This window comes from Pleurodeles waltl, chromosome 1_1, assembly GCF_031143425.1.
Source record: "Pleurodeles waltl isolate 20211129_DDA chromosome 1_1, aPleWal1.hap1.20221129, whole genome shotgun sequence".
Classification (NCBI taxonomy): Eukaryota; Metazoa; Chordata; class Amphibia; order Caudata; family Salamandridae; genus Pleurodeles; species Pleurodeles waltl.
In genome coordinates, this window is record NC_090436.1 from 283,926,122 (window position 1) to 283,952,968 (window position 26,847).

Sequence of the window (26,847 nt, forward strand, 5' to 3'; positions counted from 1 at the left end):
CTGTCACTTGGTACTGGTGACCAAGTAGGTGTTGTTCAGGGTGTACCATGGTAACACTGACACCTGTGTCCCTGTAGGCCTGAACCTCAACACCATTGATTAGGGGAAGTTGATGGACTTATCCATATTAAGGGGACAAGCAACTAAGGTGGCCAAATCAATGGCACCTTCAGAGACTAACAAAGCCTCTATGGTCTCCCTAACAAGACCAACCCCAACTAAATTACCAAAAGTGAGCCCAGCTACTCTCTTGGATTGGCTATTAGTAGGTTTGCTCCTACCACCACTGCTATTACTAGGGGCATTAGGTGTAGCAGTAGGGGTTGTGGTAGTGGGAGGCTTGGTGCTTTTCTTTGGACAACTGGCATCAGTTGTCCAATGGCATTTTACTTTACATAAATAGCACCATGGTTTCTTTACTTGATTAGAAGAGGATTGGGACCCACCACCCCCACCAGAGTGTTTTTGTGGACCTGATGAAGACTCATGTTTAGATTTGTCCCCACCCTTGTCGGAAGACTTACCATCCTTCTTCCATCCTTGTCACCCCCTGTATGAACTTTTCTGTTCACTCTTGTTCTGACCCATTTGTCTGCCTTCTTTCCCAGTTCTTGGGGAGAGGTCAGATCTGAGTCCACTAGATATTGGTAAAACAAATCAGACACACAGTTATTCAGAATATGCTCTCTCAGGATCAGATTATACAGGCTTTCATAGTCAGAAACGTTACTGCCATGTAACCACCCCTCCAAGGCCTTCACTGAATAGTCAACAAAGTCTACCCAGTCTTGTGAGGACTCTTTTCTGGTTTTTCTGAACTTAATCCTGTATTGTTCAGTGGTTAAGCCAAATCCATCCAAGAGTGCATTCTTCAAAACTGTAAAATTATTGGCATCACTTTCCTTCACAGTAAGGAGCCTATCCCTACCCTTTCCACTGAAAGATAGCCATAGGATAGCAGCCCACTGCCTTTGAGGGACCCCCTGTACAACACAGGCCCTCTCAAGTGCAGCAAACCACTTGTTAATGTCATCCCCCTCCTTGTAAGGGGGAACTATCTTATGCAGATTCCTAGAATCATGCTCTTTCACATGATTACTATGTGGAATACTGCTGCTTCCACCACGGGGTCCTAACCCCAACCTCTGTCTTTCTTTTTCTAAGTCTAAAGATTCCCTGTCTAGAGCCAGCTGTTGCTGTTTAAGCTTCAGCCTGGACTCTTCCACTCTCAATCTATTGAGTTCCCTTTCTAACAATCTGTCATCAGGGTGGGTGGGTTGGGCATGCTTTGACACAGAAGAATGATGTGAATGAACAGAGGGAGACCTGTCCCTAACAGTTGGCACCCTAACAACCTGGCCTGCAGGAATAACATCCCTCCTGTGATGTGAGCTCACATTAGTACCAGCTATGCTAGGTGGTCTGCTAAGGGGAAGGTTGGGAAGGTCACCATCTAACCCTCTTACTGGGGGTGCCCCTGAGTCAGAGTGTGAACCATCTCCTAACTTCTCAATGGATATGCCACCTAAGGCCTTATCATTCTCAATAAGCATGTTAGATAACAATTCTCTAGAGGGATTCTTTCCCACTCCTAAACCTCTATCAATGCAGAGACAACTTAAACCCTTCCAGTTAAGGTGGTCATAAGCTGAGCTGACCAGATCAAGAGAAGTTCCTAAATAAGACATGATAGAAAAAGGTTTAGGGACAGATAAAAGAAAGAAAAAAAAACTTTTTCAACTTTTTAGAAACTTTTTGAAAGTTTAGGAGTACTTTTCAGCACTTAGCAGATAGTGTAAGAGAAGAAAAGCAAAACTTTTTGGTTAGGTGTACATACACCTAACTTGTTTTGTATATTATTCTCTTATGAAAAGTACAAAATGACAAAGTGGTAAGTAGTTGCAAGTACTTATCCCACCACTGCACAACCAATGTAGGAGGCTGGCCTGGCTTGTAGTGGGTACCAAGGGGTACTTACACTCTGTACCAGGTCCAGTTATCCCTTATTAGTGTAGAAGAGGTGTTTCTAGCAGCTTAGGCTGATAGAAGGTAGCTATAGCAGAGCAGCTTAGGCTGAACTAGGAGACATTCGAAACTCCTACTATACCACTGGTGTCATATGCACAATATCATAAGAAAACACAATACACAGATTTACTAAAAATAAAGGTACTTTATTTTTATGACAATCTGCCAAAAGTATCTGAGTGAGTACCCTCAGTATGAGGATGCCAAATATACACAAGATATATGTACACAATACTAAAATATGCAGTAATAGCAAAAGGAAGTAATGCAAGCAATGTAAAGTTACAGTAGATTGCAATAGGAGCACATAGGTATAGGGGCAACAAAAACCATATACTCCAAAAGTGGAATGCGAACCACGAATGGACCCCAAACCTATGTGAGCTTGTAGAGGGTCGCTGGGACTGTAAGAAAACAGTGAGGGTTAGAAAAATAGCCCACCCCAAGACCCTGAAAAGTAGGTGTAAAGTGCACCTATATTCCCCAGAGAGCACAGAAGTCGTGATAGGGAAATTCTGCAAGGAAGACCAACACCAGCAATGCAACCAAAGTGGATTTCCGGACCTGAGTACCTGTGGAACAAGGGGACCAAGTCCAAGAGTCGCGACAATGTCGAGAGAGGGCAGATGCCCAGGAAATGCCAGCTGAGGGTGCAAAAGAAGCTGCCACCGGATGGTAGAAGCTGTGGATTCTGCAAGAACGAAGAGGGCTAGAAACTTCCCCTTTGGAGGATGGATGTCCCACGTCGTGAAGAAGCTTGCAGAGGTGTTCCCACACAGAAAGACTGCAAATAAGCCTTGCTAGCTGCAAGGGTCGCGGTTAGGGTTTTTGGATGCTGCTGTGGCCCAGGAGGGACCAGGATATCGCCACTTGGATGAGGAGACAGAGGGGGCGCCCAGCAAGTCAGGGAGTCTTCACAGAAGCAGGCAGCACCCGCAGAAGTACCAGAACAGGCACTTAGAAAGGAGTGAACCGGAGTCCACGCGAAGTCACAAAAGGGAGTCCCATGACGCCGGAGGACAACTCAGAAGGTTGTGCACTGCAGGTTAGAGTGTCGGGACCCAGGCTTGGCTGTGCACGAAGGAAATCCTGGAAGGGTGCACAGAAGCTGGAGCAGCTGCAAATCACGCAGTACCCAGCAATGCAGTCTAGCATGGGGAGGCAAGGACTTACCTCCACCAAACTTGGACTGAAGAGTCACTGGACAGTGGGAGTCACTTCGATAGAGTTGCTGAGTTCCAGGGACCACGCTCGTCGTGCTGAGAGGGGACCCAGAGGACCGGTGATGCAGTCTTTTGTTGCCTGCGGTTGCAGGGGGAGGATTCCGTTGTCCCACAGGAGGTTTCTTCAGAGCTCCTGGTGCAGAAAGGAGGCAGGCTACCCCCAGAGCATGCACCACCAGGAAACAGGCGAGAAAGCGGCAGGATCAGCGATACAAGGTTGCAGTAGTCGTCTTGGCTACTTTGTTGCGGTTTTGCAGGCGTCCTGAGCAGTCAGCGGTCGATCCTTTGGCAGAAGGTGAAGAGAGAGATGCAGAGGAACTCTGGTGAGCTCTTGCATTCGGTATATGAAGAATTCCCCAAAGCAGAGACCCTAAATAGCCAGAAAAGGAGGTTTGGCTACCTAGGAAGGAGGATAGGCTAGTAACACAGGTAAGAGCCTATCAGAAAGAGTCTCTGACGTCACCTGCTGGCCCTGGCCACTCAGAGCAGTCCAGTGTGCCAGCACACCTCTGAATCCAAGATGGCAGAGGTCTGGGGCACGCTGGAGGAGCTCTGGGCACCTCCCCTGGGAGGTGCAGGTCAGAGGAGTGGTCACTCCCCTTTCCTTTGTCCAGTTTCGCGCCAGAGCAGGGCTGGGGGATCCCTGAACCAGTGTAGACTGGCTTATGCAGAGATGGGTACCATCTGTGCTCATCAAAGCATTTCCAGAGGCTGGGGGAGGCTACTCCTCCCCAGCCCTGACACCTTTTTCCAAAGGGAGAGGGTGTAACACCCTCTCTCAGAGGAAGTCCTTTGTTCTGCCTTCCTGGGCCAGGCCTGGCTGGACCCCAGGAGGGCAGAAACCTGTCTGAGGGGTTGGCAGCAGCTGCAGTGAAACCCCGGGAAAGGCAGTTTGTCAGTACCCGGGTCTGTGCTAGAGACTCGGGGATCATTGAATTGTCTCCCCAATGCCAGAATGGCATTTGGGTGACAATTCCATGATCTTAGACATGTTACATGGCCATGTTCGGAGTTACCATTGTGACGCTATACATAGGTAGTGACCTATGTATAGTGCACGCGTGAAATGGTGTCCCCGCACTCAGAAAGTCCGGTGAATTTGCCCTGAACAATGTGGGGGCACCTTGGTTACTGCCAGGGTTCCCACACACTAAGTAACTTTGCACCCAACCTTCACCAGGTGAAGGTTAGACATATAGGTGACTTATAAGTTACTTAAGTGCAGTGGTAAATGGCTGTGAAATAACGTGGACGTGATTTCACTCAGGCTGCGGTGGCAGGCCTGTGTAAGAATTGTCAGAGCTCCCTATGGGTGGCAAAAGAAATGCTGCAGCCCATAGGGATCTCCTGGAACCCCAATACCCTAGGTACCTCAGTACTATATACTAGGGAATTATAAGGGTGTTCCAGTATGCCAATGTGAATTGGTGAAATTGGTCACTAGCCTATTAGTGACAATTTAGAAAGCAGAGAGAGCATAACCACTGAGGTTCTGGTTAGCAGAGCCTCAGTGAGACAGTTAGTCATCACACAGGGAACACATACAGGGCACACTTATGAGCACTGGGGCCCTGGCTGACAGGGTCCCAGTGACACATACACTAAAACAACATATATACAGTGAAATATGGGGGTAACATGCCAGGCAAGATGGTACTTTCCTACAACCGGTCAGTAATGGACACATTGCTGACAACTTTCATCAATCTTTGATCTGGTCCACCATAACATCACATGGTCTAATTTGATGGGGTGGAGAATGGAAGAGGCGCTTCTCTAGGGTTGCATGTCAGAATATCTTTAGCAAAAATATCAACAGAAATATTGAATACTAAATATCATTTGCAAAAAATATTGCGTAATTCTTAACTCCAATGAGACAGTATTTTTGTAAATTATATTTATGACTTGTTAATGCTGGTCAATAATGAAAAGGATCGTTGCATCAAGGGGAAATCTAAGGCTGTCACTTTGAACAGTAATCTGGCACCTTGACAAGAAAGCTTCTAATTCCTGCAACTACTTGACATATATGCTGATGCACTGGCCTCGCAGATGTCGCACTGTAAAACGTTTAGGATAAAACTGACCACCTTAACCCATTCTGAGAGGCATTTGTACACTAACCGTCTACATTTCTCTTTAGGCCTTATTTTGAAAGTGCCTCAATCGCTTTTAGTCAGCCTATCCTAATGTGCGAGGTCCTAGCAGCTTCTATTAGAACAGACATATATTGGGACACTACTTTTGTCAAAGATGTACAGTCTTTAATAAAAAAAAGAAAACTAAACTGACAAGGCTATCTCAAATTAATTTGGAAATGCGTTTCCCCATCTTTCACTGGGCGTTTTTATGCACCCTTGTGTTTTTGGATTACATTTTGTTGATTCGACTTCGAGAGTCTTGATGTGGTAGCAACTCCAAGCTCAGGTACTGGACAGAAGGCATGTCTGGCAGGTTTATATGTCGGGATCACTGCATCATTTAGAAATACAACAAGTGTGAGAGATATACTGGTATAGATTAACTATTCCTAATAACAAATCTACGTATCTGGACAATATATTTATCGTCAAAGTATGTAAATATGGCGTGAAGTATAGAAAATCTATACATAACTATGTTTGCTTACCTTGTTAATATTTAGACAATGTTATTTTAGGATATCGTGATATTTCCTACTCAATATTCTGGTACCATACATTTGTTGGGTGCTGCGGGTTTAAAAATTACATTTCTGTTGGATTTGAGAATTTAAACTGGAGGAAAAGTTGAATTTTTTTGTTGTCCCTCACAAAGATACATGGGGATCGAGTTATTTTTTTGTTGCTATCACTTTTTTAGTATCCCGCTGTACAATCATAGTTAAATATATAATACAATGTTTTTAAAACTTACCCCTTCAATTGAGGGTGTGTTGCATGAAGTTTGCTCCAAAAGTATAGAAATTAGATGCGAACCTCAGATGCCCCGTGTGAAATAATATGCTTTTAGTGTTTGTTTGTAGGGCCCTTTTGCGCCAAAATGTGTGGATGACAGTTTTCTTGATGTTTATTACGTATTTTACGGACGTTGGTTTTTTGGTTTTAAATTCAGATGAGGCTCTGTTGAGGCTGATTAACAGTTTAGCAGACGGGTAGCCCAATACAATCCCATCTGCCTAATCACAAGAGCAGTAGTACATATATACACAAAGCACCAATCAATCAAACTCTAAATCAGGCTCTAAGGTCCCTTTTGGAAATACACATATGTTGAAACTGCTGCAGAGATTTAAGCACATGCATAATGAAAACATTAGCGCTTCAGCAGAATTACTCTCAGCACGTGGCTATCGTTAAGGCTCTGTTAAGAGTTATAGGGGAAATACTTCTTATGCTATTTCCTTGAAGAGGATACATTCCTAAGCATTAGCGACATTTCTCGACTTTACAACGCTCACAGCTACGCCAACACCCATACATTCATACTGAGAACGTCTGATATTGTAAGAGGGAATTTCAGAAAGCATTTTCGCTTTCTTTAAATGTAATGACGTCTGTTACATTTCTTTGTTAAAAAATACGTATGTCAAATTGTGGTTTTCCAGCGTGGATATCACTTATATCCCACACTTCCTTTCTGCTTTGTAACATGAGCATGCCTACACTTGTAAATCTCCCTAAAAGGTAATAAGAGGAGCTTGATCATAATGGCTATTTCTTTTAGCTTCTCTCATTTAGGCTGGTGGGAGTTATTGTTCTAAATATACTGGGATCTTAACATCAACGAGAAAAAAACATTATTACAAGTCAGTAAACATTTTATTGATATGAAGACACATCTAATATGTTTGCAATTTTTACTCTGTAAGGATATGAAACATATGTTTTTTTTATTGATTATTTCAGTGGCCAAAATAAGAGTGGACTTTGACATAATGCTTAATGACACTGTGAGGGAAATTAAAACATCTGCATTTTCAGAGAAGTCTTGAAAGGCCTATGTAAGGCTGATGTATTGAATGTCTATTATGTTTTAGAAGCTTAATTTATAAAGAAGTACGTAGTTAAATACATATGTTCAATCTTTCTTCTTGCTATAGCTATCCTCTATGTACTCAATAACGTCATATTCCTGTATATTCTAGGCTATTCTGTTGCAGTACTTGCCACTGAGGAAACACTCAACTACGTAGCTGGTGCTCCTAGATCTAACTATACAGGTCAAGTGGTTGTTTACAGTGTTAATGCCCAGGGAAATGTTACCATCATTCAGGTTCAAAGAGGAGAGCAGGCAAGTACCATTCCATCAGTTTACTTTGCAAAAGTCCCACTTTCATATTTTTTAATATTTGTGTAATGTCATTGTGACCACTAGTGAAATAAGGGGAGTTTCTAGAGGTTGTTCCAATGCAATGATGCAGGCCCCTTTCTTTGTGAAACCTTTGGATACGTCTAAACTGCATACATGGCCCGATTCTAAATGTATTTGCATGCATGCTAAACTTATATAGCCAAATGGCTCGATATACAAAAGTAAGAGATTCATAAATGGGGGAATCTGATAATTGAAGCATAATATTATCCTAGTGTGTTGTGATATTACACCTGAATAAATCTCCTCACAGGGGAGGGAGTGGACACTCCAAAGTGAGCATGCCATGGAAGGTTTGGGGGTACCCAATGAGTTGGGAGTTGCGCAACAGGCTCTGCTTCCACAAACAAAAATGTTTGACACGCCTTTTCCAGGAGTCCACTTGTAACTCTTTGACTCTCACCCGTTTCCTGAATAGTTAAGACTGTCACACGTTTCTAGGAGTACTTTTGGAATGTTTTTTATAGTATCAGCGGGATCATGATTATCTTAAGCTCTCATTTGCTGTCCTGTACTGCTCATGGGCACTTTTTCTCCTGTTTTGAAGCTTTAAATGGTGATACAAAGATCAATATAGGGGATGGTGTATGAAAGTGTATTGTGGTCGCACATCCTGCCATTCACAAAATCACAGACCGTGCAATCAGAAAAACAGTGACACAGTGTACGAAAGACAAATTGTCAGGAATAATTTTTATTAAATGATATCCAGATGTGAGCCCATTTCTCATAAAGAAAACCGGATCAGTTAGAGGGTAAACTCTCCATTTGGCTACTGGGATATGAGCTGGAGACAGCACAGCTCTAAAACAGGGAGGATTCTTTGCCATTCTCTGGTTCCAAGCTGTCCTGTCTGTGGCTCATGCACTATGCCAGATAATTTGCGAATTAAATCTATGTACCTTAGAAAGTGCAATGCCTTAAAAACAGATGAGCGGTTCTGTTCAGAACCAGCGCATGTGTTTATATTACAGCTCTTGCTGTTTTTACAGAAGGGTTTTGTCTTAAATCATGAGTCAATGGCAGTTCTAGGAAGAGCTTAGGGCCAGATGTAGAAAGCTTTTTGCACGTCGCAAACAGCGAATTTCGCTGTTTGCAATGTGCAAAAAGCACATCGCAATGCACAAACCTTGTTTTTCGATTCGGTAACCTGGTTACTGAATCGCCAAACCGGTTTGCGAGTCGCAATTAGGAAGGGGTGTTCCCTTCCTAATTGCGAGTCGCAGTGCAATGCAGGTTTGGTTTGTGACCGCAAACCGATCGCATTTTGCACCCTTTTGAAATGGGTGGTAACCCATTCGCAAAAGGGAAGGGGTCCCCATGGGAACTCTTCCCCGTTGAGAATGGCACTTAAAAAAAAAATTCAGAGCAGGCAGTGGTCCTATGGACCATTGCCTGCTCTGAAAAAATGAATGGCAAACGTTTCATTTTTCGTTTTTGTAATGCATCACGTTTTCCTTTAAGGAAAATGGCCTGCATTACAAAAAAAAAAAAATACTGCTTTATTAAAAAGCAGTTACAGACATGGTGGTCTGCTGTCTGCAGCAGGCCACCATCCCTGTGAGGGCCACCATTCGCAAGGGGGTCGCAAATTGCGACCCACGTCATGATTATTCATGAGGTGGGCATTTGCGACCCCCTTGCGAATTGCAGATGGTGTCAGGGACACCATCCAACATTCAGAATTGCAACTGGCAAATTGTGATGTTGCTACATCTGGCCCTTAATGTTCTTTGTTAAAGTTAAAGTGCCCTTATTTCTGCCCATCCTGTACAATGCTTGAGACTGTGCATTAGTAAAGAAAATTGTAACAGTAAGGCTGTTTGTAATTGTTTCCAGGTGGGCTCCTACTTCGGAAGCGTCCTTTGCTCAGTGGATGTAAACAGAGATTCAGTAACAGATGTGCTACTAGTTGGAGCTCCAATGTTCATGAACGGGCTAAAGAAGGAAGAAGGCCGAGTCTATCTGTTTTCTATCACCAAGGTACAGTATATTTTGACATGCTGAAATTCCAAAAGATCTAACTGCTGATCCTAATATAACACGATTATGACTCTCATATTATTCTGAAATTCATGAGTCTTAACAACTGGAATCCAAAGGGCAGACTACCAGTCTGAGGACTGAGCATTCTATAGTGAAAAACACATCCCTGTCAATTTTGAATCATCTTGCCTTTGACCCCAAAGCCCAATCCACTGCCTTTTAGCTAGGTTTGCACTATACAAATACCAGAGATAAATATATACAAACATACAAACATCATCAGTGTGCTGTCCATGTTGAATAATGGCATATTTTTCCATGTTGAGTTACTAGAGTTCTCTGTAATAGCCATAGCTTGCGATCCCTGTTTGATACAGAATCCCCATTTGTTTGGGCATATTGTAAAATATCTGCCTGAACAATACATGTCTAATTATAATATGTAAACGTTTGAGGGACAAGTGCCTAACTGTAATGTGTAAAAGTTTGAGGCAAAAGCCAACATCAAGATAAGGACAGTTTAAAACAAGCTATTTTCAATAAAGTAGTGTTTTTTAAAAACATTTAATACAACCTTTAATTAGGACCTTCACCACATGATTATCTTATGTATTCTGCCAGATATATTAATTGCTACATTTATACCTTTAACACATTTTAAAAAACTATTTGGAAAAACAAAAGAACATACACCAATGATTCAAGAGGTTAATTGATAGCCACATAATGTTATACTTCCCATTACATTTAAGCGTGTGATACATCACCCTCTAAATATCTAAAAATCCAGTCCTCTTTCATCAAGAGCATGCATGGCTTCCACACTTTTAGGGTGTGCTTTGTAATAACACAAGCTCATGAGACCCACCTCTTCTGAGCTATATTAAATCAATTTGCTGCTCCAAGAACATGAAGACATAGGTCCAATAGTGGAGAGCTCAGAACAATAGCAAAATTGATAATCAAGAGACTTCAAAATGCACTGCATCTCATTAGTTATGAATTAGTTCAACAGAACAGATTCATTATGAATGTTGGCGATTACTGTTGGTTTGACACGTGACCACAGATCCTTACTTATGACTACATTTAACACAACAGAAATACAATGAATGATCCTGGTTACTGCAAACAAGTGTCTGCACTTAGGAGATAACATGTAATTCAATTACAAGTTCACATGCATGCATGTGTATTGTGTGGTATTATGATCTAGCTAAAACATTGGATAGTTCCAAGTTGCTTCACTGTGAAGTTAGTCTTCTGTGAGGCTGGAATGTAATGCAAGTCTGAAATGTAGGTTTGGCACATTTTATGGAATAGGCTTGATGGCGAAGATAAATCTTCAGTGCTTTTTATAAGATATTCTATCTATAGATCATAAACATGAAAGAAGTATAGGCAAGATCAAGGGGACTTGTAAAGAAATGAAAGTCCCCTAAGGGGACATCCTTAAGGTTTTAACCAAGAAGAACCTTGCATTCTCTAAATTTAGTTCTATAATGACACCTTTGCAGTTGCTGACAATGGTCAGTGAGTAAAGCTTGTACTCACTCATCAATATCCTCCAAACATATCCTCCTTCACATCTGCTAGCCGAAACCACATCTGGCACAGCCGCAGTATAGATCTCCTAGTAGCAGACAGTCTTACTATCAGTAATTCAGGCAGAGACTCTCCGTTTCTGATTCTTCCAAGAAGCTGTTCCTGACATCAGTATGTTTGCTTAAGATTCAGCATAATTATTTGGCTGATCTGGTCTTGGAAAGCAGTTTCCCATCATTGAGAGCTCCAGAGAGTGTGGTTCTCTAGTATTTCTGTTCTTTCTATAGCACAGTTAAAACTCTGTTGCAGTTTTAATGTCTGCACTTTCAAGGATACATGGTTTGCTTTTGGATTCTGTTCTCTTTATAAAACACTTGTTCATGGCTTCATTCTGTCACTTTCACTCTGTGTATGAGCCAGTGCTGACTTTTGTCTTTAGCAAACTGCTGTTTCACTGTCAGGAAGGATAAAAGGTCCAGTCCTTTTTGACTGTCAGCTGGAAGATAATCCAGTCGCTATGTGCAATAAATCGGAACGTCATTTTTGAATCTGTTACTTAACTTTCTTCCTTTATTTGGGCCAGTTGAGTCCACTGAAAATGTTCTTTAAAAAAATGGGGATCAAGGTGAATTGAAACCGCACCTTCTTCCTTTCTTATATACAGTATATGCAATTTATGGCACTTTTCGGTGCACGGGTCGTGAGGGCCAACCCCCTAGACCTCAAATAGCCATGGGCTCATTTTGTTCTTCGTTTATCCACAATGACAATATCTAATCGTTCATAGCCAACGCGTTTCATCCAAACATACTTCTTCAGGGCTCATAATTGCAGTATGTAACACGCTCCACGGCAGAATGCCATCCGATCTCCTGACAAATCCACTGAAAAGGTATTCAATTAATTCATTACTCTTACTTTAAGACCATGGGCCTGATTTACAAATTTTCTGTTTGCAAAATGTGGTTGCATATTGCGAATGGTAAGGAATTGTGGGAACCAACCTGTGTACTAATTCCCAAAATTCCGAATAATAGTGGGTTGCAGTTTGACCTACCTCATTAATATGAACAAAGCAGCCTGCTGGGGTCAGCAGACCACCATGTGTGTGACTGCTTTTAAATAAAGCAAACTTTTTTGTTTTTAATGCAGTCCATTTTATAAATAAATGAAAAGGTTTAACCAAAGATTTTCACGAGGCGACCATTAACCTAAAAGGGGTTTAGTCAAAATTCTCAGAGGGAAAGGGATCCTCTGGTGACCCCCCCTTCTGATTTGTAAATGGCTTCCAACCAATTTGGATGTGGTGGTAAAATAATGTTTTGCAACCATATTTCAGTCACAAAATATGAATACATCCCTTAAGCAATCAGTTTAATGATTCTGAAAACCTTCTCCAAATCATTTATTGGCTTGAGTAAACAATAAAAAGTGTTTTGCCGGTCACATGCCCTCTTATTTACTAAATCAGTGGTTTGCAACTGTTACATTATTATGTAAATCAGGCCCCAAGCTCCTCTGCCTCACGCCAGTCAAACATTATGACTACTAGTGATATGAACTGTACTTTGCTGGGGAAAATATTGTTGTTTGTTAGTTGTTAATTTACACTCAGAATTAGTAGGTTTCTATGATACACACCTCACCATCATTCTACAACCTCTCCTTGTATGGCTTTGGTAACCACGTTATGCGTTCTCTTTAGATTGTCTTGGTTCTTGTCTTATGTCACACCAAAAGTGCAGACAGTCCTCGAACCAGCCTCCATAGTTTAACATTTTAAGTGATGTTTTCAAAGTTGATATCTTTTCTCAGTATCCTCGTCTTTTTTTGTTTTTTAAAGGGAATTTTGGATCAGCATGAGCTCCTTGAAGGTCCAGAGAGTTTGGAGAACATTCGGTTTGGATCTGCCATTGCAGAGCTCGCAGACGTTGATTTGGATGGCTTTAATGACGTCATAGTAGGCGCACCTTTAGAGAACCAAAATACTGGTGCTGTCTACATTTACAATGGGCATAAACGAACAATAAGGAACAAGTATTCACAGGTAGGAATTAGTTTTGTCTTCTAATTTTAGGTGCCTGGTGTAAATATGTATGCACACATTTCTATCACTTTAACTTTGGCTTCAATAAAAGGATGCATTTTTTAATACTAGTCAATTGGATTTTTCTGTGACTTAAACAAGAATTCTTCATATGTTAGAATTTTTCAAAATCTCACAGGACAGTTTAAGTGGAACTTCATAAATTTAAAGTCAATGCTACAACTCATTGATGAAATCAGAGATGAAACAGACTTTTTATTGTTACTTTTTCCCCTCTGTCATCAGAGTATGGAGTTGTTAGGCTTTTTACCATGGATACAACAAATATACTTACCAAACCTCCAGATACTGCTTTACAGTTCACATTCTAAAGTTGTTACCAAGTTCACAGGTAAATGAGATAGATAGGTTTCACTATACAGGTCAAGCAACAATGAATTCAGTCTTATCTACTGATAAACATTGAAATGAAACAATGTCCAGGTCTCGTTAATATGGCTTGATCAGTAATACATCTGAGAGAAAAGAAAGACTTTCTGTGGAACCACAAAAATATTTAGAAATATGTATTAAACTAATTTAGGCATTGTATCAAGCCCCCAGCAGATGAGCAAGGTTAACAGAACAGCCTTAGGTGCACTGATAGCCAACAGACTAGACAAGGATGTACCTTGTCATCTCTTGTGTGCTAGGTTTGTGTCCTTCATAATTGTTATATGAAAGTGCTGCCTGACAGAGAACAGTGGGGCACTGTAGAGAGTGAGAAATCAAGCTGCAGAAGTTGGAAAGTTTAACAAAATAACCGCAGGTGAAATAGAATTGAAATGCAGCTTACTTCGAGAAAAGGTCACAGAAGAGCAGACATGGGCTGTAATTAAAAAACATACAATAACCGTATCCCAAGTTGACCAAGGGTTAGTCCAAAACACCATAGGTTAAAGTAAACCAGACCGAAAAACAAGAGTAAGCACAATCCATGGGTGACAGACATAAAGAGAGTTTTTTGATAATATTCCTTTTCTAAATATTGGAATAGCAGACCATTGAGTAATTGTGCTTCATGCAGTACTGGAACAAGTCAGACCAGGAACTTCTTTGTCAAATATGATGGCTTCCAAAAGGCCTGGAACCTGGAAAGTTAAGCTGCCTAGTTTGATATTTAAAAGTGCACTCAATAGAAAATGAGCAACTGTTATACATGAAATTGAGTGGATTACTGTGATCCTATTTACAGGCCCCAGTCACCTTAAAGGAAGCAGAATTCAGTCTACTTTAAAGATGTGATCGATGTCAAAGCAGGAAACCCTAAAAATTGCATTTCTCCCACTCAGTCTGGAAACAACGGGGCTCGGACAGCAGCCTTAAAGAGGAGTTTGCTACCACATGCGTTTGGCACAGAGTATCCAGACAATCCCTGTGAACTAATGCTGTAGATCACTACAGGTCATGAATGCATGGGAAGCTTTTGGGGAACGTTCATTGCTTTCTAGGTGTGATTACATGTAACACCCTCTGCCAATGGGCTGCTGTACATCGTGATAACCATGCATGGTTGGTTTTTCAGAGGTATATTTAAAGTGCTGCTCATGAACCGCATACTAGAAAAGTTTATGTAAAACTAGGCTGAAAAAAAACCTGTAGAAAATTAGTTTTTTATGAGCAGGCTGCAATATGGAAATATTAATAGGTTTCCTTTGATTAATGTGGTTAGGATGTTTGGGACAAAAAATCTATTCATTTGTTCCTCTCATTTAGCGAATATATGGATCCACATTCAATCAAAATCTGCAGTTCTTTGGCAGATCACTGGATGGCTACAGAGATTTAAACGGTGATTCAATTACTGATGTATCAGTTGGCGCCTATGGAAAAGTTGTTCAACTATGGTGAGTCTGTGATTCTTTTCAATGTTTCATAACAAAGTAATACTTTAATTTATATTTGTACATAAAATGATCACATTAACACCGGAAGGTTCAAATTAGCATCCCACTGCTTTCAACCTACTTCTACGACCTTCTATTGCTCAAGCCCACTTGTCGACAGAATTTAGTATGACACCAATACATTTCCCTGGCAGTACAAATAAAAGAATTAAGCCTCATAGAGCTATAGATACATTAAAGCTAGCATTAATTGTTGCTGTATCACAAACTTGGTGAAAGATCTTCAATTATTAGTTCAATGGGTGCAGTTCCAAAGTTTGATATGAAGCTCAATTCTAAGCTTCTGACTGCTACACGTGGTCAAAGTATTCCGATTTCTAATGTTTCTGATTTATATATTGAGCAGCTTTAATTTATGCTAGTTAGCAACCCAAATAAAAAAATCAGTTATGCCCAAACAACCTTAGAGAAACCACTTTCTGCTGATAATCCGTTATAGTGACAAGTATGCTGATGAAAAAGGGTTATTAAAAACACAACATAAAGCAAAGACCATAAAGTACATTTTAATAATTTATAATTAGGAGTTAGATATATTAGCAAAATCATCAGAAAAAGAAATGCATCGTTAGGCATATTAAATGCAAAGAAATTATACGTTGGGAATTTTAACAGAAGGAATTTGGATCAATGCAATTTTTCCTGATCTAAGAACAGAAATGGAAAAGGTGCAGGAGACTGGGTAGCAAAGGCTAGCAGGAATAGTTAGAGGAAAAATCATAATAAAAAAGTAAAAACAGTAGTATAGAAAGAGTGGGTAGATTGGTGGTACTAAGAGGCAATAAGGAATAAAAATGGACACATTGGAAAGAGGAGTTGTCCCCCAACACTGAACAGAAGAATTGTAATAAAAAAATATTAACAGAACAGAGCTAGGGTGGAGTCAGGGCGTATGGTGGAGGTTGGGCCAGGAGTTAAAGCAGAAGGAAAATGGGTTGGTGTTTTCTTGGCACAAATTTAACAATGATAATGGGAATTAAAAAAGTCAATGTGTATAGGAAGTAAGAAGGGACAAAAAAGAGGGAGAGTGAAAAAAATCATGTAATCATTGAGTAAAAGTAATTTGCTCAAAATATCTTGTGATATAACAAGTTCACATTTTTGGCTTAGTAAATTTGATGAAAGACATCCAGCTTGCAATCGTGGAAGAGGTTTAACAGAAGTACTTCATCAGAACCTGTGTTGTATTTGGTAAGCAGTAGTGGTAGATGGACGTCAACCCAATTCTAGTCTGTGAGAGGAGAAATAAAGACTCAGTGGGAGAGATGGTATGCTGCAGTGTGGACAGTAGAAACAGGACGAAAGAGGGTGGTAAGAAGGAGTTAGTGAAGAGACAAGCTGGAGAAACATGAGGGGAAACAAGATGGGACAGAGGAGGATGGAGTAGCACACAAAAGAGAAACTGTGAGGCAAGATAAATGAGGGCAGGACAGGTGAATAGGGAGACGAATTATGGACAGTGTGGAGAAACAGGCATCTATTGAGAAATGATTACAGAGATTATAAGTAGGTAAAGATAGGAAGAGCGGGACACGCAGAAACTGCAGAAACAGGAGATGAAATGTGTGAGAGCGAGAGAGCGAAGGGAAGTGGGGAAAGAGACAGGTGCACAGCCTACAATACAGATGTCAGCGGAAACCGAGAGGAGAATGAAGACTGTGTGCTGCTTTCTATTGTCTACTTTGACAGCTCTGAGCAACTAGCACCACCATTTTAACCCCTCCCGTGCCCTGGATGAACTGGTCTCGTCCAGGCACACGGTTGCCGTGTGCCTGGGACGAGACCAACTTGTCCTGCACCGGGCCCACGGGAGAATCGCTAGTGCTCCCCGTGGGACCCCCACCCACACCCCTCCGTCAGGGATGAAAGGGGAATCGCTTCCCCTTTCACCCCTGTCCCCGCCCCCCAGTGATGTCTGATGACGTCAGCGTGCAAATCGCACGCTGACCTCATCAACGGTCACCTCGGATCGCACTCCCGGAAGAGAAATGCTTTTGCATTTCTCTTCTGACCGGGAGGTTGGGCGGGAGGGCCAAGAAAGGAAAGACTTTTCCTTTCCTTTCGTGTCTCTCACATCATTTCATTTTTTTTGTTTATTTTTATTTTTGTATGTGTGGGGAGATACCCCTTAGGCAAGGGGTGCTCCTGGGGGGGCCAAAGTATTTTAGGCCATTTTTGCCCCCCCCCGGGGGCAGAAACCACAAGTCACCAGGACATTTTTTTTTTTTACACTAACGCATAATGGGAGTGGCCCCTTAAGCAAGGGCCACTCCCTGGGGGGCAAAATATTTTAAAGCCTTTTCTGCCCCCCCCGGAGGCAGATCTGCCTAATATAATTAGGCGGATCTGCCCCCAGGGGGGCAGAAACCTCATGACACCAGGGATATATATATTTTTGTATTTACTTTATGTTTTTATGTATGGGGAGCGACCACTTAGACAAGGGTCGCTCCCCTGGGGGGCAAATTGTATTTAGGCCATTTCTGCCCCCCTTTGGGGAAGATTGGCCTATTTGTGTTAGACCAATCTGTCCCCAAAGGGGGCAGAAACCTCTAGACACCATGGATTGGTGTGTGTGTATGTGTGTGTTTTGTTTGTGGGGCAGCTCCTTATGCAAAGAGTCGCTCCCCATGGGGGCACATTACTGTTGGCCATAGCTGCCCACATTGGGGGCAGATTGGCCTATTTCTGGAAGGCCTATCTGCCCCCAAGGGGGGCAGAAAGCCTACCAGAGACCAGGGAAGATTTTCTTTTCAAAATAGAAGGTTGGGGGGTATGGCCATACCCCCACCCCAAATAAATGGGGTCAAAGTCGTTCTGCCCACCAATGAGCAGATTGGGCAATTACCCCCGATCCACACCCCGGGGGGACAGAAAGTCTACTAGATGCCAGGGAATAAAAAAAAAGAAAAGAAAATAGTGGGGTGGTGGCTACCAACCAGTATGGGCCTGGTTATGCTCCCACCCGAACTGAAGGGGCTAACAGTCTTTCAGCTCTCCCCCGCATACTAAAACATCTTATCCCATGGCAAGCAAGAGGACAGTTGATTATTTTTGTTTTTTGTTTTACATTTGGGCCATGAGAGCTTGGTAACTCTCAAAATCGTCCCACTTGGAATGGTGAGGGCTGCACTTTTTTTTACTTTGGGACGCTGCAATGTAGAGAAATCCACAAGACCTGGACACATCTGAAAACTAAACATCTGGTTGATTCCATGGTGGTGTGCTTCACATACACCCCGCACCATTTCCTTACCCACAATGCCCTGCAAACCTGCAACTTTGCTGGAAAGCACACATTTTTCCCACATTTTTGTGATGGAACCTTCCGGAATCTGCAGAAATCCACAAAATTCCTACCACCCAGCATTGTCTCATCTATACCGATAAAAATGTTGCTGCACTTGTCAGCCTACAATTTTTTTTTTCCAACTGCCCTTTTGGACCCACTTTGGTTCCCCCTCAATTTCAACATGTTTTTGGCTCTTCCCTGTCACAAGTACTTGGCCCACCTACACAAGTGAGGTATCATTTTTACAGGGAGTCTGAGGGGAACATTGGGTGTTAGGAAATTTGTCCCGGTGCGGTGATCCCACCCAGAAATGTGGGAAAATTAGATTTTTTAGCTAAATTTGAGGTTTGCTGAGGATTCTGGGTAAGAAAACATTGGGGGATCCACACAAGTCACACCTCCCTGGACTTCCTCGGGTGTCTAGTTTTCAGAAATGTCTGGGTTTGGTAGGTTTCCCTAGATGGCTGCTGAGCCCAGGACCAAAAACGCAGGTGCCCTCCCGCAAAAACAGGTAGTTTTGTATTTGATAATTTTGATGTGTCCAGATAGTGTTTTGGGGCATTTCCTGTTGCGAGCACAAGGCCTACCCACACAAGTGAGGTACCATTTTTATCGGGAGACTTGGAGGAACGCTGGGTGGAAGGAAATCTGTGGCTCCTCTCAGATTCCAGAACTTTCTGTCACCGAAATGTGAGGAAAAAGTGGGTTTTTTTGTGCCAAATTTTGAGGTTTGTAAAGGATTCTGGGTAACAGAACCTGGTGAGAGCCCCACAAGTCACCCCATCTTGGATTCCCCCAAGCGTCTGGTTTTAAGAAAAGATAGGTTTGATAGGTTTCCCTAGGTGCCGGCTGAGCTTGAGGCCAAAATCCACAGGTAGGCACTTTGCAAAAAACACCTCTGTTTTCTTTGGGAAAATGTGATGTATCCACGTTGTGTTTTGGGGCATTTCATGTCACGGGCACTAGGCCTACCCACACAAGTGAGGTATAATTTTTATAGGGAGACTTGGGGGAACGCTGGGTGGAAGGAAATTTGTGGCTCCTCTCAGATTCCAAAACCTTCTGTCACCGAAATGTGAAAAAAAATAGTTTTTTAGACAAATTTTGAGGTTTGCAAAGGATTCTGGATAACAGAACCTGGTGAGAGCCTCACAAGTCACCCCATCTTGGAAACCCCTGGGTCTCTAGTTTTCAGAAATGCACTGGTTTGGTAGGTTTCCCTAGGTGCCAGCTGAGATAGAGGCCAAAATCCACAGGTAGGCATTTTGAAAAAAACACCTCTGTTGTCTTTGGAAAAATGTGATGTGTCCACGTTGTGTTTTGGGGTATTTCCTGTTGCGGGCACTAGGTCGAACCACACAAGTGAAGTATCATTTTTATCGGGAGACTTGGGGGAACTCTGTGCGGAAGGAAATTTGTGCCTTCTCTCAGACTCTAGAACTTTCTGTCACCGAAATGTTAATGAAAAAGTGTTTATTTAACCAAATTTTGAGGTTTGCAAGGATTCTGAGTAACAGAACATGGTGAGAGCTCCACAAGTCACCCCATCTTGGATTCCCCTAGGTCTCTAGTTTTCAAAAATGCACAGGTTTGGTAGGTTTTAGTCGGTGCCGGCTGAGCTAGAGGCCAAAATGCACAGGTAGGCACTTTGCAAAAAACACCTCTGTTTTCTTTGGAAAAATATGATGTGTCCACGTTGTGTTTTGGAGCATTTCTTGTCACGGGCACTAGGCCTATCCACACAAGTGAGGTATAATTTTTATTGGGAGACTTGGGGGAGCGCTGGGTGGAAGGAAATTCGTGGCTCCTCTCAGGTTCCAGAATTTCTGTCACAGAAATGTGAGTAAAAAGTGTTTTTTTAGCCAAATGTTGCTGTTTGCAAAGGATTCTGGGTAACAGAACCTGATGAGAGCCCCACAAGTCACCCCATCTAGAATTCCCCTAGGTGTCTAGTTTTCAAAAATGCACAGGTTTGGTAGGTTGCCCTAGGTGCCGGCTGAGCTAAGGGCCAAAATCCACAAGTAGGCACTTTGCAAAAAACACCTCTGTTTTCTTTGGGAAAATGTGATGTGTCCGCGTTGTGTTTTGTGGCATTTTCTGTTGCAGGCACTAGGCCTACCCACACAAGTGAGGTACCATTTTTATCGGGAAACATGGGCTTCATAGAATAGCAAAACAAGTGTTATTGCCCCTTGTCTTTCTCTACCTTTTTTCCTTCCACATATGAGACAGCGTGTAAAAAAGACGTCTCTTTGAGAAATGCCCTGTAATTCACATGCTAGTATGGGTACCCTGGAATTCAGAGATGTGCAAATAAGCACTGCTCCTCAACACCTTATCTTTTGCCCATTTTGGAAATTCTAAAGTTTTCACTCTTTATATTTCAGCAAATTAATTGCTGTATACCCGGTATAGAATGAAAACCCACTGGAAGGTGCAGCTCATTTATTGGCTCTGGGTACCTAGGGTTCTTTATGAACCTACAAGCCCTATATATCCCCGCAACCAGAAGAGTCCAGCAGACGTAACGGTATATTACCCTAAAAAATCTGACATCGCAGGAAAAAGTTACAGAGTAAAACACAGAGAAAACTGGCTGTTTTTTCACCTCAATTTCAATATTTTTTTATTTCAGTTGTTATTTTCTGTAGGAAACCCTTGTAGGACCTACACAAATTACCCTTTGCTGAATTCAGAATTGTGTCTACTTTTCAGAAATGTTTAAGTTTCTGGTATCCAGCATTGGTTTCACACCAATTTCTGTCACTGACTGGAAGGAGGCTGAAAGCACAAAAAATCATAAAAATGGGGTATGTCCCAGTAAAATGCCAACATTGTGTTGAAAAATTGGGTTTTCTGATTCAACTCTGCCTGTTCCTGAAAGCTGGGATGCTGGTGATTTTAGCACCGCAAACCCTTTGTTGATGCCATTTTCAGGGAAAAAACCACAAGCCACCTTCTGCAGTCCTTTTTCCCATTTAAAATTTTGACTGTATTTTGGCTAATTTCTTGGTCATCTTCAGGAGAACCCACAACGTCGGGGTACCTCTAGAATCCATATGGTGTTGAAAAAAAAGGATGAATATTTGGCGTGGGTAGCTTACGTGGACAAAAAGTTACAACGGCCTAAGCGTCCTGCCCCAAATAGCCAAAAAAAAGGCCTGGCACCTGAGGGGGAAAAGGCCTGGCAGCGAAGGGGTTAAACAGTGGTTCTCCTTTTCCCAGAGGAGAAAAGGATGCATGAAGAGAGAGAGAGAAAGACAGCGAGAGCAAGAGAGAGAGAATTTGTGTGTACACATCACATTATTCATAATAAAACAGCCAAGTATAGTTTTTTCACTTCAAACTGCTTTCAGTGAGGGCAAAGAAAAACATTCATATTAAAATAATTGTCAATTTTCTGATGATTGCATGCCTCATGTGTGACACATTGCACACTAAGGTATCACAAGCGCAAATGTGGGATGGTGCTCTACTGTGTACTTCAAAAACTAAATAGTTAAACTGTAAATAGTCTGTTGTCCTGACATGACATGATTACATCATACCTGCCCGACACCCCTCCAATGGCTCACTTTAAGAGAATGAGCAACTTCAAATTATTTTACCTCATCTGTCAATCCTTACAACACTGAGCTCTAAAATACCAGTATGTGTAGTTGTTTATCACTCATCTTCCCACCACATGCACAAAGTCTGCCAATCATAACTTACTGTCATTCCAGATCACTCATTAAAAGAAATGCACACATTGGCCCTTTCCAGTGCAAGGCTCACATTTACTCTTTATCTCTGTCTCTATGAATGGAATACAACTTTTCCAAATTCAAAAGATCATAGTAAAACCACCCCTTCAAGTAAACCTATGTCTAGCTCTCCCTGTTCCTGACTGTTTTCTCCTTCATGTCTAATGCCTGTCACCTAAAAGCCCCAAAACTACTTGGATGTATTCAGTTGGGGCTACTACTCCAGCACACATTCCATTAGCTAGACATTCATCTGATCCAAAGCACTCTGAAGTTAAACCAAGGTGGTTTGCTTTACAAATCTCCAAATAAAAGGGAAAAAGAGAAACCTAAATAATACTGTTCTACCAATAACAACTAAATATGACATGCTGTTGAGGAGCACCCTCTAGTCGATAGAGTAGCGTACAGCTGGGCGATATTATAAAATCAATATGTAGGATATGCCTTTGTCCCAGGTATTGAGTAGCACTTCCTTGATATTTAGCAGAACTGACTTTGTGCCCTTGCAGGATCTGAAACCTGACTTGAAATCCACTGAGAAAGCCACATGAGTGTGAGGAACATTGAAGGATGACAACTGTTCCAGATGCCTTTGCAACCCAGGATATGCCTAAAATGAGTCAGAAGTTTGAAACTTGTCGGGGTTGACCGATGGCTTCCTTATGACCAGGTTGATGATGGCACATTTTAAGATTTAATCCAGGCGATAGAAGATGTTAATTAGCATGATGATAAAAGGTAGTGGCACAGTGAGAATCAGGCTAACCACTTTTGCATTTCAGACATCCTGGAATAGGGAGGATTTTTGGAAAGGGCATCAAGATGTTAGCGAAGTGACAAGCTGCAGAAACATAAAGGAAAAAGAGTTGAGACAGATAGGAGATGGAGTAGCTTTTAAAACTTCTCGCAATAAAGAGGATGTTTGTGAAGGACATCAAGTTGTTCCCAATATCATCACACGCTAAGTTAATGCTGTCTCCTCATCAAGCTTCCACACCCTCCGCCTCTTGTGGAAGATTTTCAAATTGATTCCCCCGACACGAGGAAGACAGTCACCCACACACTCATCACCAGCAAACTGGACTACGGCAACGCACTCTATTTCCGGCATTACCAAGAAACTTCAATCAAGACTACAAAGAGTCCAAAATGCAGCACCCAGACTCATCATGGACATCCCCTGACACAGCCGAATCTCCTCCCACCTCAGAGACCTACACTGGCTCTGTACAACAAGCGAATCACATACAAGCTCCTGATCCACACCTTGAAGGCACTGCACATCATAGGACCGGCGTACCTTAACCACCTCCTCATCTTCTACGTACCCAACAGATGTCCCGTTCCTCCGAGCTTACCCTTGCAGCCGTCCCCAAGATTTTGAAAAATACAGCAGGAGGAAGATCTTTCTCTTACCTAGCAGCCTGGATATGGAACACACTTCCCCTCAAGCTCAGGCAGACTGCATCACTGAAGCGGTTGAGGAAGGACCTCAAGACCTGGCTCTTTGACTCAGCAGTACGCCTACAGTCAGCACCTTCAGACCCTAAGGGTGATTAGCCACGCTTTACAAATCCAGGATTGATTAATTAATGAATGGTGATAAATCACAAAATGGAGCGGAGCACGAAGATACTATTTGGGTGAGGTTAATCAGGTAAAAAAAGATGCTGTTACAGCTGTGATTTTGATGATTAAGACTTCAAGGGGGTTGTTGCATAGTTTTGTGATAGATATTAGACTAGGGATTTCCTTAAAGATATGAAAAAGTTCCTCTTTCAAATGATCTTCCTCAGTAATGCAAACTGAGGCAGCAATGATTTTCTCAGCTAAGTCCCCAGTCAAGCAGCTGACACCTAATCCATGTGGAAACATTTATGGTAAAGAAGTATTCCACAAAATTATAAAAGGTGTGAATTCTGCTTTTAATCACCCATCTGGCTTGCGTTGTACTGTTTTTCAAATATGTTATATAAAATAGCAATGTCAGCCTCATTCTACAAAAGGTGGACAAAAGAAGATGTGGTCTCTGCTACATACCCACTTGCTGTGCCTCTGCTTTCAGTCTTCTAAAGTGTACCCTGTCATATACAGCCTTCATTATAGAAGACAGATACAGTATTTGTCATGACTGCAAGTCCAGTTGGCAGACCCACCAAAATAAAAAATGTATTTTTTTCCGAAATCAAGAAGCTTTACAACACGGCAGCACAGCTGTGCGCGCAGTGGGCATCATAGATTACGTTTCTTTCACTTTAAGAAAAAGCATTCACCTAGTGTGGGCAAAGGCACCCACATGTGCCTCCAATGGCAGCCCTACTGGAATCATTAAAAGTTCTGCAGATACAGCAGTGGATAGAGCACAAGAGGTATGGGCAAACTGGAGGGAAAAATCCAAAATATAAATAAAGAGGATAGGAATAGGAAATAGCAAGGGGGAACAGGGAGAGAGACAGAACACAGAGAGAACTGCCAGCAAAAGCAGCAAAAGATATATTGCTTTTAGTGAAAACATAATGAGACCAAAATGCTTGCTGGACGGGCCAAGCACAAGAACAGAGAGGAGAGTCATTGAATCAGGAGCAGGGAATGAAGATAAACTAGAGTGTCCTCGAAATACGTGCAAGGGGCATACCCAGAACCCATTTAAATCTATATTGGATGCACGAGCTCTGTTGCCAAAAGCTGTTATACAAAGGGAATGAATTGTCACTTCATATCTTTTGGAAACGTTATGCACCGACTCATCAGAGCATTCGAACAAAAGGCTGTTTTGAAAAAATAATTTTAAAGGCAATAAGAGGCAAGGACATAGATTCTGGTGTCAGTGCCTGGTACCTGCTTATAAAGAGTTATTTGTTTATTGTTATGAAGCCTTGAGGTGTGAAATGCGATATTTTTACAGGTCTGCGATCTTACCACTTTCCTAGAATCCCAGACAGTAACTTATTATCATCTTTTCCTGTGTTTCAGGTCTATGAGCATTTCTGATGTGTCTGTGACAGCAGAGTTCAAACCTGATAAGATAATTCTCTACAACAAGAATGCAGAGGTGACTGTTAAAATCTGCCTCAAAGCCCAGTTCCGACCAGCAGGTTCTACAAATAATGTTGGTAAGGTCATTAAAGATTTTTTAGTTGTCTGCTACTGTGATGCATGTTGTTCGTACAGTATTGAAGATAGGGATATAAGCTTTTACAGTCCTACCCCACATCACAGTTGTTTTGTGTTGGAGCCTGGCACCACTGCTGCAGAATTCTGAGCTTGCAGAGTGCCATGGTTGCCTATTTTGGATGCATCTATTGCCTTTTCTTATCTGTTTCATGCTGTTGTTTTTCATCACTGTTCTCATTTTGTCACTGTTTTTCTATCTTGTTTTTCCTCTTTCTTTCTCCCTTGTCTGCCTTTATCCCACTCCCTCTGGGTCCATGTCTGCTGATGAAAAATAAGTTCAGGTCCCCAAAATACAAGCAGAGGTGCCTACCACCTTACACAGTCAGCATGAATAAAGCACATTTTTTTTTCTTGGAAAAAAAAGAAAATCAACCATGTATTATTAACTGTAGGAGCCCTGGTGCGCATACCTGTAGTCCAGCAAAGACTTGGAGCCTAATGTGCGATGTATATGTTGGCGGAGAGGGAGCTCTGTCACAACAGCATTGAAATGCCTTCCACGCCAACATAATGATCCGCCCGCCCAATTTAAATTCAGGCCAATCATAGTTTGATGGTAGCAGAGTCTACTCCGTGTCCTTTGTGGTCAAACTTCTCCAACAGCCTGTCAGAGTCAGAGTTGTTGGAGGTTTGGCTGTATCACGGCCCATCTAATTTAGATGGGTGGGTATACAGCTGTTGTCCAATGCCCATCACTGATAAGGGGCACTGGAAAGTGTTTAATTCCCCCTTGCCACAGACAAAAATTCCCATGGCAGGGGCATAATTTATTTTTTATTTTTAAAAAGAAAATCCCTCTTTGATGGACCACTCCAACAATATGCTCTGTCATATTGATGGAGTCAGTTGTCGATCAAACTCCCAATGAAGTAACATAAACCTCAGTCTCTGCGGTTCTTGTCAATGTTTGAAATGTCTGCTGGATCATGGGACATTTCAAAATTTGGCAGACTGCATCTCCATCTGGGCCGCAGAGTTATTTACTCTGTTGCCTTGGTGGAGGATCTGCTATCCACCAAAAATTAAATTGGACCCTGAGCTTGTAAGTGAGTAACATGGACCACCATTTCAAAGTCTGTTACCACAAGTGTTCCATGAAATAAAGATTTTCTGCTAACTTTCCAGCCTTTGTATGAATGATATGACAATATTCTTTTGGAAATTGATAGTATTGGAAAATGAGAAACCAATGATCCTTCTAAAAAATAAAAACATTACTTCAGAGTTGAAGAAAACTATGGGTGGTCGATGAATTTCACTCTGTCGGCAAAGTTCATAGAGTTTTGCCCACTCCGAGCTCCTTACTAAGCCCATAGTTCTTAAAAACTCCACAGAGTGGAGTTTTATCTCTCACATGGCTCGCGAGTGTGAGCAAGGAAAATCACTGCTAGACTACCTTCCTGCGAGATTTCTCCATGTGGGCAGTTGCAGCAGGTCACTACTGCTCAAGGTAATAATCCTGCCACTCGCGTTCGGAAGCTGCTGCTCGAGTAGAAAATCT

General features: G+C 42.0%; 1 protein-coding gene across 1 annotated transcript in view; it reads left to right on the forward strand.

The window, feature by feature from the left end:
- ITGA2 (integrin subunit alpha 2) overlaps positions 1–26,847 on the forward strand; it is a 475,911-nt gene that overhangs the window by 262,126 nt on the left and 186,938 nt on the right. Inside the window, exons 12-16 of the mRNA XM_069221707.1 lie at positions 7,381–7,526; positions 9,447–9,590; positions 12,982–13,185; positions 14,941–15,071; positions 25,146–25,285. Coding sequence (XP_069077808.1) covers positions 7,381–7,526; positions 9,447–9,590; positions 12,982–13,185; positions 14,941–15,071; positions 25,146–25,285 — 765 coding nt within the window. The remainder of the gene's footprint in view (positions 1–7,380; positions 7,527–9,446; positions 9,591–12,981; positions 13,186–14,940; positions 15,072–25,145; positions 25,286–26,847) is intronic.